Source organism: Crotalus tigris, unplaced genomic scaffold (assembly GCF_016545835.1).
Source record: "Crotalus tigris isolate CLP2741 ecotype Arizona unplaced genomic scaffold, ASM1654583v1 scf7180000024282.1769268, whole genome shotgun sequence".
Taxonomy (NCBI): domain Eukaryota; kingdom Metazoa; phylum Chordata; class Lepidosauria; order Squamata; family Viperidae; genus Crotalus; species Crotalus tigris.
Genome location: NW_024100454.1, coordinates 743,007 through 755,916, shown reverse-complemented (window position 1 = coordinate 755,916; position 12,910 = coordinate 743,007). Strand labels below are relative to the sequence as shown.

At 36.8% G+C, this 12,910-nt stretch overlaps 1 protein-coding gene across 1 annotated transcript in view; it reads right to left on the bottom strand.

Moving 5' to 3' along the window:
• Positions 1 to 12,910, bottom strand: part of KALRN (kalirin RhoGEF kinase) — a 315,007-nt gene that overhangs the window by 99,524 nt on the left and 202,573 nt on the right. Inside the window, 1 exon segment of the mRNA XM_039323763.1 lies at positions 2,139 to 2,385. Within this exon segment, the coding sequence (XP_039179697.1) occupies positions 2,139 to 2,385 (247 nt within the window).

Sequence of the window (12,910 nt, the reverse complement as noted above, 5' to 3'; positions counted from 1 at the left end):
TGCTTCTGATCAAAGAGGACACAATTTACTGTAGTTTATAGTACACTGTGTTTGTTCTCCTAGTTTCACTGCCAGACTGGCAATGGTTTACAGTTAAAGAACCTTGTTAGAAAAAAATGCTAGAGCTTACTTCTTATTTCTTGTAAGATTTCTTTTTTGTCTTTTAGTAAGAGAGGGGCTACAATTCATGATCCTTTTGTATTTTTATAGTAAAATAAGAGAATATGTTTTATACCTGAAGAACTAATGGGCATGTCTGTTGAAGTCACAATCATTCCATTGCTCAACTCGCACTATGAATTCTCCTTATGAGTATGGGTTTCATGGTTTCAGAGATAACATGTGGAAAATTTATTTTCTCAAGGTGAAAGAGTTAATGGTTGGGGTCAGTAGGTCAGATACCTACTGAAACTATATTCTTCTTTGAAAAGTGACAAAATTAGTAGACCAGAGAAAAACTCTGCATATAATTTTCCTGGACTTCAGTAAGGCATTTGATAAAGTAGGTCATAACCTGTTACTTGATAATGTATTAGACAAATCCATCATCACCAGACTGACCAATGGCACTCAGTGTGTAGTCCTTAATGGAACTGCATTTACATGGAGGGAAATATGCAGTGAGGTACCTCAAGGTTCTGCCTTAGACCCAGTACACTTCAATATCGTAATCAATGATTTAGACAAGGGAAGGAAACTCGTCAAATGTTTTAGACAAGGGGAAGGAAACTCGTCAAATTTGCAGATAACATCAAACTGGGGGAAGGGGGAATAGCCAATGCCCCATAAAATAGGTTCAAAATACAAAAAGATCGTGACAGACTTGAACAATGAGCTCTATCTAACAAAATGATTTTCATTAATGAGAGAAATAAGGTTTTACACTTAGGCAAGAAAACCCAAATGCACAGATACAGAATAGATGGTACCTGGCTCAGTAATACTAACTATGAGAAAAATCTTGGAGTCTTAATGGGCAATCACTTAAATATGAGCCAGCAGTGTGCTGCAGCCACCAAAAAAGCCAACACAGACCTGGGCTGCATTTACAGAGGGATACAATCAAAACCACATGAAGTATTAGTACCACTTTATAATGCCTTGAGAAGACCACATTTGGAATATTGTATCCAGGCTTGGTTGCCATAATACAAAAAGGTGTATCTAGAAAGAGTGCAGAGTGTAGAGAAGAGCAACAAAGACCATTAGGGGACTGGAGACTAAAACATTTGAATGGTCGCAGGAATGCGCAGGTTGTCTAGTCCTAAGAAGGACTAGGAGTGACTTGATACGGGTGTTCCAATATTTGAAGGGCTGCCACAAAGAAGAGGTGATCAACCTATTCTCCAAAGCACCTGAAGGCTAGACAAGAAACCATGAATGGAAATTAATCAAGGAGAGAACCATTCTAGAAATAAGGAGAAATTTCCTGACAGAACAATTTATCAGTGAAATGGGTTGCCTTCAGTGAAGGTTTTTAAGAAGAGATTTTGTTTGAAATGGAATAGAGTTTCCTGCTTGAACAGTGGGTTGGACAAGAAGATCTCCATGGTCCCTTCCAACTTTGTTATTCTGTTAAGTGCTATAATTTTTCTTGTGATGATGCATGGAAGGATAGATGGATATAACAGTTTTAAAAGGAACTCTTATTTGCAAGTTGGTATATATCAAGAGGAATTAATTTAGTTTTTTTTTCTGGCTCTTCATTGTTTTCATTTTTCTGTCAGTTTTTTTTCCAAATCAAAAGCTGCTTTTTTTCCTCCTCGCTCCCCTCACCTGCTTCCAATTTGCTTGCTTTTGAAATAGCTAGTTCAAAATTCCAAATATTGTTATCCATTTAAAAACATGTGTTAATGATAATTACTATTTAAGATTTTGTGTGTGTGTGAATGTTGCAAGGACAAGCCAATCATTTCTATCCAGAAAGAGAGAAGGTGGAATTATAATTGTTATTAAGGTTGGCTGATTGGTGCAATGAAATCAGTTTCCCCAGCACAAACAGACAAAACACACACAGATCGTCTCCTTCCCTTAGGCAGACAAAGGTGAAAAGATGAATAGATGCATCCAAATGTAGAGAACAATGATTATCAAAACATTTGACCTGACTGATGAAATTTAACTCATTTGATGCTTACCTTTTCCTGATGGGAAGAAGCAGTCCATTTCTACACTGCTCCGGGAATGGGAGATGCAGAGAGCACTGCTGGGGACCAGACCTTCTTGAGGTGGACTCCTTTCTGTGGTCCGCACCAGACACCAGCCTGGCCGTTCACTTGGCCTTTCGAGTAACTCCACAGTCTGTCCCACCAGAATACTCAGTTCACTGCTGTGACTGGCAACAAAGTCTTGCAGCACCACAGTTAGTTCACATCCTCCAGACAGCTATGAGGAAAGAAGAAGAAAGAGAAGCAGACTACGTTTGACTGAATATAACAATATCTTAGTGAGGTGCGGTGGCCTAGCTGTTAAGATACTGGGCTTATCGGCAAGAAGGTAGGCAGTTTGAGACCCAAGCATTATGAGATGGAGTGAGCTCCAATTCCTGCCTCAGCATCTACCAACGCAATTCCTGCCTCAGCATCTACCAACGTAACAGTCTGAATGCAAATAGATACCAGTTCAGGGGGAAGATAACAGCATTCCATATGCCTCGGCATATAGTCATATAGGAAGCTTCTTCACATAGCCCTTGGCTAGGAAATGTGGATGAGCACAATCCCCTAGAGTCAGACATGACTGGACAGGGGAAACCTTTACCTTTTTAAAACAATATCTTAGGTTATACTGAACCCTGATACCCAGCGTCCTTGCTCACTTCTTTAAAAAAAATCTTAATTTTGACTGTTTAGAGTAGGCATACACATGCAGCCTTGTGTGGTGTACCAGCCCTTTTTGAAATATAATCCATTGTGGCCAAATGCCTCTATTGTCAAGCTGGATGTGCCACCAAGGTTATGGAACCACATCTGTCTCAAACTATATGCTACCAAGTGTCCTCCAACACCTCAGGACTCACGAACACTATCAGCTCCAACTGCTATAGTCACACAGCTAGCTAACAAACAGCTGATCAGTATGCCATCTGTTATTTGTGGTTTGGAATTATTTTTAATCTACCAGACTGGCCTTTCCCTATCTAGAAGTTGTGCAGGTCTGATTCAGAATTAGAGCTAATTATGTGTAACAAATTAGTTCTATTATTCGCTGTAGCTTTTCACATTCTGTGGCTTCTAAATCCTACTTGAATAGATAATTTGTTATCAGCTATCCCTGATCTGGGCCAAATCAGAAGTAAGGAGGAATTACTATCAGGAACACCACTCTGTGGAAAACTGAATGTTGTTACTTCAAGAGATTTGAATATTCTGACTTTCATATATCATTACTAACAAGATATTTCTTTTTATCATGTGCTAAATGTCACTTAAAGTGTAGGTTGAACCATGACTCTAGTCTATTTGGATTCCAGCCAGATTAATTACACTGATATTCACCAAGTACAGGAAGTAGTTTCTAGTAGCTACAAGAAAATTCTATGGAGAATTAATTTTCATTATGACTGTAGGCAGCACTTCTAACCTCCTTGAAAGAATTCTTAGCTTTTCTTTCAGTTCAACAAGCTGTTTAGTAGCAAAGGTGTTAACGAGTAGTGTGAGTCAGAATGTCATGGTTTGCTCCTGCTAAGGAAAATAAAAAGGAGTTGTTTAGCTGATTTATTCCAATGCTGTTGAAAGTTAATTCCATGTTCCCATAGCAAATGATACCAACAATTTTAGAAACTGTTTCCCCCTTTATCAGTGATTAATTACACTGACCACCAGGAGGCACAGTGTTACTGGTTTCATCATTATTGGGAGTCTTCAGATATGGGTAGTAGGATGTTGCTTTATGGAATTGAGCTGACATAAATTTGCACTTTAGATGACTATATATATGGCATCAACTTTAGGAATTATCCATGTCCTGGCAGTTTCAGGAAGAGATTTCTAGAAGGAGGCCTGATAGTTTCTATCAATAATTCTTCATTATGGCATCATATAGTGCATATTATTAGTTATTTTGTACTAAAGTCCACAATCAGTTGCTGAGAAGTTCTGTTTCCTTTATGCCTGCTTCTGGTCTTCTGTAAAAGGCATAAGGCAGTGATAGCGAACCTTTTAGAGACTGAGTACCCAAACTGCAACCCAAAAACCACTTATGTATCGTCAGGTGCCCAGTGGGCATAGCCCATTGGGTGGGCGTGGCTGCAGTGGTAATGGCAGACTGGGTGGGACTAAAAAGTTCAATCAATCAATTCCAATTTTGCAAGATCTTTTTTTTTCCCCACGAGAAGCTGAAATTGATTGATTGATTGAACCTTTTTTTTTTTTTTTGCACATGGTGGTGGAGACCTAAAGCGAAAAGGTTTTATAAAACCCAGCTGAAGGCCTAGGACTGGGGTGACGGCACGCGTACTCATAGAGAGGGCTCTGCGTGCCATAGGTTCGTCACCACGGGCATAGGGAATGGCCTTGAAAGACCAAAGGAAGAGCTGTTACCAATGCAACAATCAGATGTGGCTTGAGCCTACACCAAGAAGTTAATTTGAGTAAAAGTCTCAGACTCCCCTCCCCTAATTCACACAAAGACAAAGGCAGGGAACAGGGAAAAGATATTCAGACTTGCAAAATTCTGCTACTATAGCTGTTAAAATAAATTGGGTTTTTTTAGTCTGGTCTACTTTATACTGCTGGTAGCTTCTCAGACATGATTGGTTCACCATTGGCTATGCTAGACATATACTGAGTGCGGGGGAATTTACTCCTAGGTAATCACTGTGGTAAGTCATATTGGACTACATACTTATTTACTGATCATATTTATATAGCCACCCATCTCACGTAGCACAACTCTGGATGGTGTACACGCAGCCATAAAAAGTCAATTTCAAAACATTTCAAAAAGTACCAAAAATTTAATATCATTATAAAAGGCTAAGAGAGAGCATCGGATTATATACAGTGGAGCCACCTAATCAAATTAGCATTCCCTTATGAGCCCCAGACCTATGGACACAATCAAGTTTGAATGGCTCTCCGGAAGGTTAGGAGAGATAGGGCCACTCTCACATCAGGGAGAATGATGTTCCATAGGGTGGGTGCCATGGCAGAATAGGCTCGTCTCCTGGGTCCTGTCAAACATTGGGGAAATCAGGAGATTCAGGCAGTTCAAATCAGCATGAAGATTTATTGCAAGCTTAAACTCTCTATAAGAATCTGACTAATGGTCAAGAGAAATGAGCGGGAGATAAGAGAGACATTCAAGGTGAGCCGGACTTAGATTTCTTGCGAGAGCACAGAGACTCGTGACTTATGACATGTTTGACCCCTCCCTCGGGCTCAGTCTGGTCGTCTCCTACAGTTTCTGTCAGATATAACTCCTTAGAGACATGATGTGCAGATGGGGCAGGCGATGTAATTGGAAAGAGATGGTCCCTCAAATAAATGCAGCTCCATGCCACAAAGGGCATAAAGATAAAAATCAGCAAGTTGATGTTGTCTGCCAAGTGTGAATTTTTCATAGGCTTTCATAATTTTATGATAAAAGCACAGACTATGATGACAGTGAAAAATTAACATTACATGAGTAAATGTTCGTTACCTATGCACATCCGTTACCGTTTATTCATTTTCCTTAACATCCTTTCCCAGGGCAACTACATATCTACAGTATGTTCAATAAAAGGAGTTAATGTTAACATGTAACTGAGCAAAAACAAACAAGAAAAAAATGTGCAGTGATGGATATGATGGATAGGAAATAGCTAATAACATTGCTGGTATTGTAAAATGTAATAAGTTTTCCAGCTAACACTAACATCAAATGCTATTAACAATGGACAACAAAAATGGCCTTTCAAAAATAGGCTATGGCAGCTTTTCCCAACCTGAATACTTTCTAGCTATGTGGGCTTCAACCTCCAGAATTTTCACCAAAGACCTTACTAGCTGGGGAATGGAAATCCATATTTCTGGAACTTCTGAAAGATTAGTCTTAATAACAAAAGTGGGGGTGCTAGAGCAAAGCTTTTCTGCCAAATTTTCTACCCTTTTGTAAACATTCATTTAGTGACCATTCAGTTTTAAAGGCAGTGCAAAAAGTGACTTATAGCCTATTTTGACTTATAACCGTTACAGCATTCCCATGGTCACATGATCAAAATTCGCTTGGCAACTGGCATGTATTCATGACAGTTGCACTGTCCTGTGGTCATATGATTACTATTTGTAATCTTCCCAGCTGCCTCCCAACAAATATAGTCTATAGGGGGAGCCAGACTCATTTAATGACTGCATGATTCACTTAACAATTGCAGTGATTCACTTAACTGTGGGAAAATTATAAAATGGGACAAAACTCACTTAACAACTCTTGCTTAACAACAGAAATTTTGGGCTCAATTGTGGTTCTAAGTTGAGCACTACCTGTATTTATTCATGTATGGAGTAAATTATTACAGCTTAAAAAAAAGCTATTAGATTTGCATGTATCCTGCAGTAAGCAAGACTAGAAAAAGGGAAAGTCTTTTGCAGATCTGGATTCAATGATAGGAACTACTATAGTAAAAGCTGTTGTATTTAGTGTAAGCTATTGTGCTTGAAAATGCTTACTATTACCACTGAAAATAAATGCAAAACATTACCCAATTATGTCACAACTACCCAAATAACTATATCTGGTTAGTATTAGCTTTTTCATGCTCTGTGTTAATATGTCCTGCATAAGTAATCTGTGGGAATGCTAAACAACATTGTGAAGATGGTTGCATAAATAAGAACCATGTTTCCTTTTGCATACACCCAATGTAGTTTATTCTTCTATTTATCACTCACTGAAATTGTTATAGGCAGTGATAAAACCTAGATAAAGTATAGAATATATGAAAAATCTCATTCACTAAATATTGCCTAAATCTGTGAAAACATAATTCCTACACACTTAACAAGTAACTCCCCAGTCTAATTAAAACAAAATATTTCCTGAATACCAGGACAAACTTTCATTTTTTGTTAAAATTGCCAGTATTATTTAGCAGAGTCATATAACTGAGAGAAAGGGAACAGGGGAGACCAGGGACGTCCACAAATGGTAAAAAGACTATTCCATATCTAAACAAGAAGATCAGATAAGTGTCTATTGAGAAAGATTATATTTTCTATCCCATTTAGATGGAAGCAGGAAAAGCAAAAGAAACTTAACCATCAAACATGTGGGAAGACTGTCAAAAGCCCTTTGCTTTCCTTGAGTGAAAGAAAAAAAACGACAAAAATTCTGGATAAACAATGAATACTAATTCTTTACCTGATTTAGTGGGATACGTTAATAATAACTTCAGATAAATTTGTTTTATTTATTTCAGAATGTTAGTTATCATTTAAAAACAGAACTCAAAGCAGGGAATAATGAAAAGCAGTTTTACTATAAATTAAAATCATCATATCCATTTTATCCTTGCTAATGTACAGTATAAATTTGGAAAAGCTGTTTATATGGCCAGGGAGACGCACTGGGACATTTAGAGACCTGCCTTATATTTAGTGCAAGAACATAACTCAAACTTTTTAGATCTAGTAGAGCAAAACCTGCCATAGCACATAGGGATGCCATAGCACTTCTTCTCTGATTTCTAACAATATATTCCTCAGATTATCAAATTCCACATTTCTGTTCCACATTCTTGACATGAGATAAGTGAACATTAACCAAATTAATATCACACATTATATATAGACATTTGTAAGAACTAATAACAAAAAAGACCTAGCGTCGGAGCTAAAATGAAGGATATGGTGAAATTTGAGAGCCAGTTTGGTCTAGTGGCTAAGGCACCAGGCTAGAAACCTGGAGACTGTGAGTTCTAGTTGTATCTTAGGCATCAAAGATGCCTGGGTGACTTTGGGCCAGTCACTCTTGCTTAGCCCAGCCCACCTCACAGCATTGTTGTTATGGGGAAAATGGGAGGAGGGAAGAATATTAGTATGGTCACTGCCTTGATTTATAAAAACAATAAAGGTGGGATATAAATAGAGATAATATATTATATTATGGGGAAGATTAAATCATACAAAGTTCCCACAGGGCAGCACATTCATGTATAATATTAGCTCTATTGTGTTATGGCAGTTTTAGGAAATCTAATTTAGCTTTTACACAATGAGAACCCAAACTTCATCAGATTCTGAATATTGATACCTCTCTGTATCTAAAACAAGGGGAACATGGACCAGTAAAAACTTTTATTAGACCAACTTTCCATGATTTTCACTATCCAAGATTTTTTAAGCATAACAAATCATCATAATGAGAGAGGAAGAGAAATTAATCAGTTTTGCTGCTGTCAGAGAGAAGAGAAAATACCAGGGAAGAATTTTGGTGTGTAATAAATCCAATGAAAAGACATTAGGAGAAAGAGTCTGTTTCTTTACTCAGTTAATATGCATCTTTCAATGTACCAGATTGCTTGGACAGATTACAGTTCATCAGGAGCCCTTAATAGACCTTCACAGTTACATCCTGACTGCTGTGTTCTGGACTGATGTAGGCTGTCTCTGTACACATGCCTCTACTACAGCAGATTTGTCCTAAGACGTTTGTCTTAATTTCAGATATAGATTAGAAAAAAAACCTCATGTACGGATCTCCTCAGAACAGTAGTTTATGCACTCTTGCTCAAAAGGGTTTCGAAGACAAGGAATGTACTATTTCTTGATGTGTACTTTCACTCTCTCTTCTTTTGTTCTACTTTTCTACTTTTTATCTTTTCTATTTTCTTGTACAGAAGGAAAAAATAGAAAGCAGCAAGCAATTCAATTTCACCAAATTCCTAATTCCATGGCTTTAATGATGGTGGTATTCTCATAGGTTTGTCATATTACGGCACAAATTATCATGCCAATTTTTAATATTGCTAGATTAATGATAATTATCAAAATGTGGCTTGTAGTATGGTTTCAAAATTAATCAGATTTACCATGCTAAATATTTAGTTATGCAGGCTCCAAAGCTATAGATGTCTCTACCCTTATTCATCTTTTATAGGGGATAAATAACTTGGATTTGATTTTTTCTTAGGAGATACAAGTGGATTTTGGCAGTCCAACTTCATATAAATCTCAAAAATATTACTGAAAAAATAAATTGAAATAGGAACTTGATTTGTATGATATCATTAGGTTAATAGCTATCATTGAATACAGATGATAATATCATCTTGAGCAAGGAAAAATCAATTCTAAAGATTTAAAATAAAATCCTGTTGGATGAGTTCAAATCATTCTTTACTGTATTCCTTCATTTAAAAATAAAAGAGCAGATATTTTTTGTGGAACTAGTTTTAGCCTTAACTTGAAGTGATTAAATTATACATAAACCATATAGTTCTTTAAAAGACAAGTTTACTTTTCTCCTTGGCAGAAATATCTTTCAATCTTTATCATTTTATGTGGTTATTTCCCATTTATTAAAGTTATTGGTTAATGTTATTAATGTTATTTTGACGCAAAGAATGGCTAAGATAAGTTTCACTTCCTGGTTCATTGGTGTGACCTTATAAAGAAGTCTTATAACCATGGTGGCGAACCTATGGCATGCAGAGCCCTCTCTGTGGGCATGCATGCCATCGGCGCAGTCCTAGGCTTTCAGCTGGTTTTATAAAACCTTTTTGCTTTAGACCTCCACCGCCATGTGCAAAAAAAAAAAAAAAGGTTCAATCAATCAATTAATTTCAACTTCTCGCAGGAAAAAAAAGATTGCATAAAGTTGGAATTGATTGATTGAATTTTTAGTCCCACCCAGTCTGCCGTTACCACCGCAGCCACGCCCACCCAATGGGTCATGCCCACTCAATTGGCCACACCCACCCAATGGGCTACGCCCACCCAGCACCTGATGATACATAAGTGGGTTTTGGGTTGCAGTTTGGGCACTCGGGTCTCTAAAAGGTTCACCATCACTGTCTTATAACATCGCTGATGAATTTAGTCAAAAAGGAGGAAAACTATTTAATATGCTAGTTATCACTATGAAATACTAGTGAGTGCCTACTGGTCTCACTGGTTTAAAAAACATCTAAGCACTATTTGTTGGGCCAGTGAATAATGAACATTTACCTCATCAGTCACAGTCTTCTAAAATACATGGTAGACCATGCAAACATTCTGCAACTGTCAGCCACCAAAAGTGTTATGTGCAGAGCCCGTGAGCTCAGTTCAAATTTTGCACTTGTTAGCTGTTCAACATGATTAGATGGCTGATAAGAAATGAACTCACTTCTTAGTTTCTGAGTTTTTGTCATCCTGAAGAATGTTGATTCCTCTTGATTCACTGTAGTTATCACCTGAGACTACCTATTTTCCTTTAGCTCTCATGACCTCCATTTTACATTCCTTACATGCATTTAGATACTTTAATTTTCAGCATCTCTCTCTCTCTGTCTCTCTCTGTCTCTCTCTCTCTCTCTCTCTCTCTCACACACACACACACAAAACACATCTCACTTTCCAAAGCAACCCTGAGCAGCTTACAATGCAGTAAAATCGTAAGTATAAAAATATATACAAATATATATATATAGAACATGTAATATTTTAGTAGTTAAATATTGCTGTGAACAAGGTATCCATCATTCAGTGTGCTATCAAAATAAAAAATACAGCAACTTCTTGTATACTATAGTACCGTAGTTTATTTTTGTATCACGGTACAGTCTTCCACTGAATCCCGAAACTGACCAGAGCATAAGCCACAGAAATAAAAAACACAGTTAAAAAAATCGAAGTGAATAAGTTATTAACTTCTAATCTAATTATTAGCAAGATGTTAAAAGGTTTTGCTCGCATGCAAAAAAAGTAAAAGCGAAGCAGAAGAAATTGTACTTGCAGAGTACACAGATCTGTACCAGAAGCTTCCAAAAAGAAGAAAGATGAATTAATTTTCTGTAGCAAAGTTTATGAATTCCTTTCCAACGTCAGCAAAATTATACTGGCCAAAATGAACTTAAATGATACCTAACAAAAAATCATACCATAACTATTTTTTTCAAATGATCTCACCTGATTTTATCGTATCATATCAATGCATGGAAAATGTGAAGTCCTTACTCTCCTGTTCTTAAACAGGTGTGTTCCAGACAAAATAATATGTGTCTAGATGGCATTGTCAACTTGACGTCATTGTTACTGGGTTGACAAGATGTTTCCATGGCAAATCTGAAATTGATCTATTATTTTGTTCATTACTAAGAACTTCTCAAGACTAGCTCTTTTTTCCATACTTTTATGCATGTCATACAATTACTAAATTGGCTGAATGCCCAATGGGAAATTTAACCTTTTTTCATGAACTTTGATAAAATAAACCATAGCTGTTGGATGATCTCTTATTGCAGGTTTCCATACTGTCCCTGGTGGACCTTCTCCTTTGTGATCTACAAATCAATACATGTTCAAAAACACTTAGCAATATCCTTATTAACAAAGAAAATTTTATGATTAAAAAGAACATACTTTGTAAACATACCAATTTATGAACAATTTGATTCATATTTAGCATAACTAGCAAGCAGAGCTTATAATATCTAAAAGATGTTTGAACTTTTCGTGATAGAGAGATTTCAGAAAGATTATGAAAATATTTGCTTTATTAAGATGTTTCAAAGTAGCATGATTTATGTTTTATAGCTATGGATGACAAAAAGTGGGTTAGAACAAGATTTTTGGGTAATTTTCACAGTCTTCTACTCCACCACAACTGCAGTTCTTCCCCTTGATACATTTTTAATCCCAGTGATAAGATGTTGGGTGCAGAATAATTTCATATGGCACTTAAAAGTCAAATCAAACTAGTCAGCACAATGAGAAGAAATGATCCCTCTTTTCACAATATATGCTTCATCTCTGTAAGCTTTATCTCTCTGAACTGTTGAACAACTCTGTGAACCACTTGTCTGGGACGGTATAAGGTATACCTTGGGCAGGGGGTTGAACTAGAAGACTCCAATGTCCCTTCCAGGCTTATGATTCTATTATATTCTAACTGCTAGCTAAAGGGGAAAGGTATTTACTTGATCCCACAAACCTATTAGGGACAGAGAGTTGAGACATAAGTCTATGACACTTGAAGTATAAGAGTAAAGAATATACTTGGAATTGAAACTATCCCTGAATTATCTTTTAATTAACCTCTGTCTTATATGGCCACCAATATGACCAAAGCAATCTTAATCCTAACCAGATATAAGGGGAAAAGGACAGGTGCCTTCCATATCTTGTAGATTACAGCACCCTCAAATTCTGACCATATGCCACAACTGTAAATCACAATCCAAATATTGTATTTGAAAGGTATTGATGGCGACTATTTCCTGTTCTTCTAACTACACTAGAGATTTATGAAGGAATCAGAGTGAGACAGAATCACCTAAAGAGATGATGGAAAATCTCTCAAAAAGCAGAATTACACTTTCCTTGCTAGAGTACAGAGTCCCAATAAATCTAAATATCGACTCCATTAGATAGTGATCTGACCATAGCAAAAGAAATATATTTTTTCTCACAAACTTCCAAAACCACATTCCACACTAAAAACCAGATCCAAAACATGCTGAACCAACGTATCTACAGTCCACCTGGAAAAGACCTATAGATGTCAAGAAAACTATGAAGTCCTGAGTTACTTCTGGAAGAGAAACACAATCATATTATGCAGTAGTAAAGGGAGATGGAGACTGATCAGTATATATCTCTACTGATGCCATAAAACCATGTACCTCCTTTTTAAGAATGTATAAATTATGGTGCTTAAAAAATATACCACAATCCGAACTAAAGCTATATTAAGATTTCAGATTTACATTAAAATGTGTTAATTA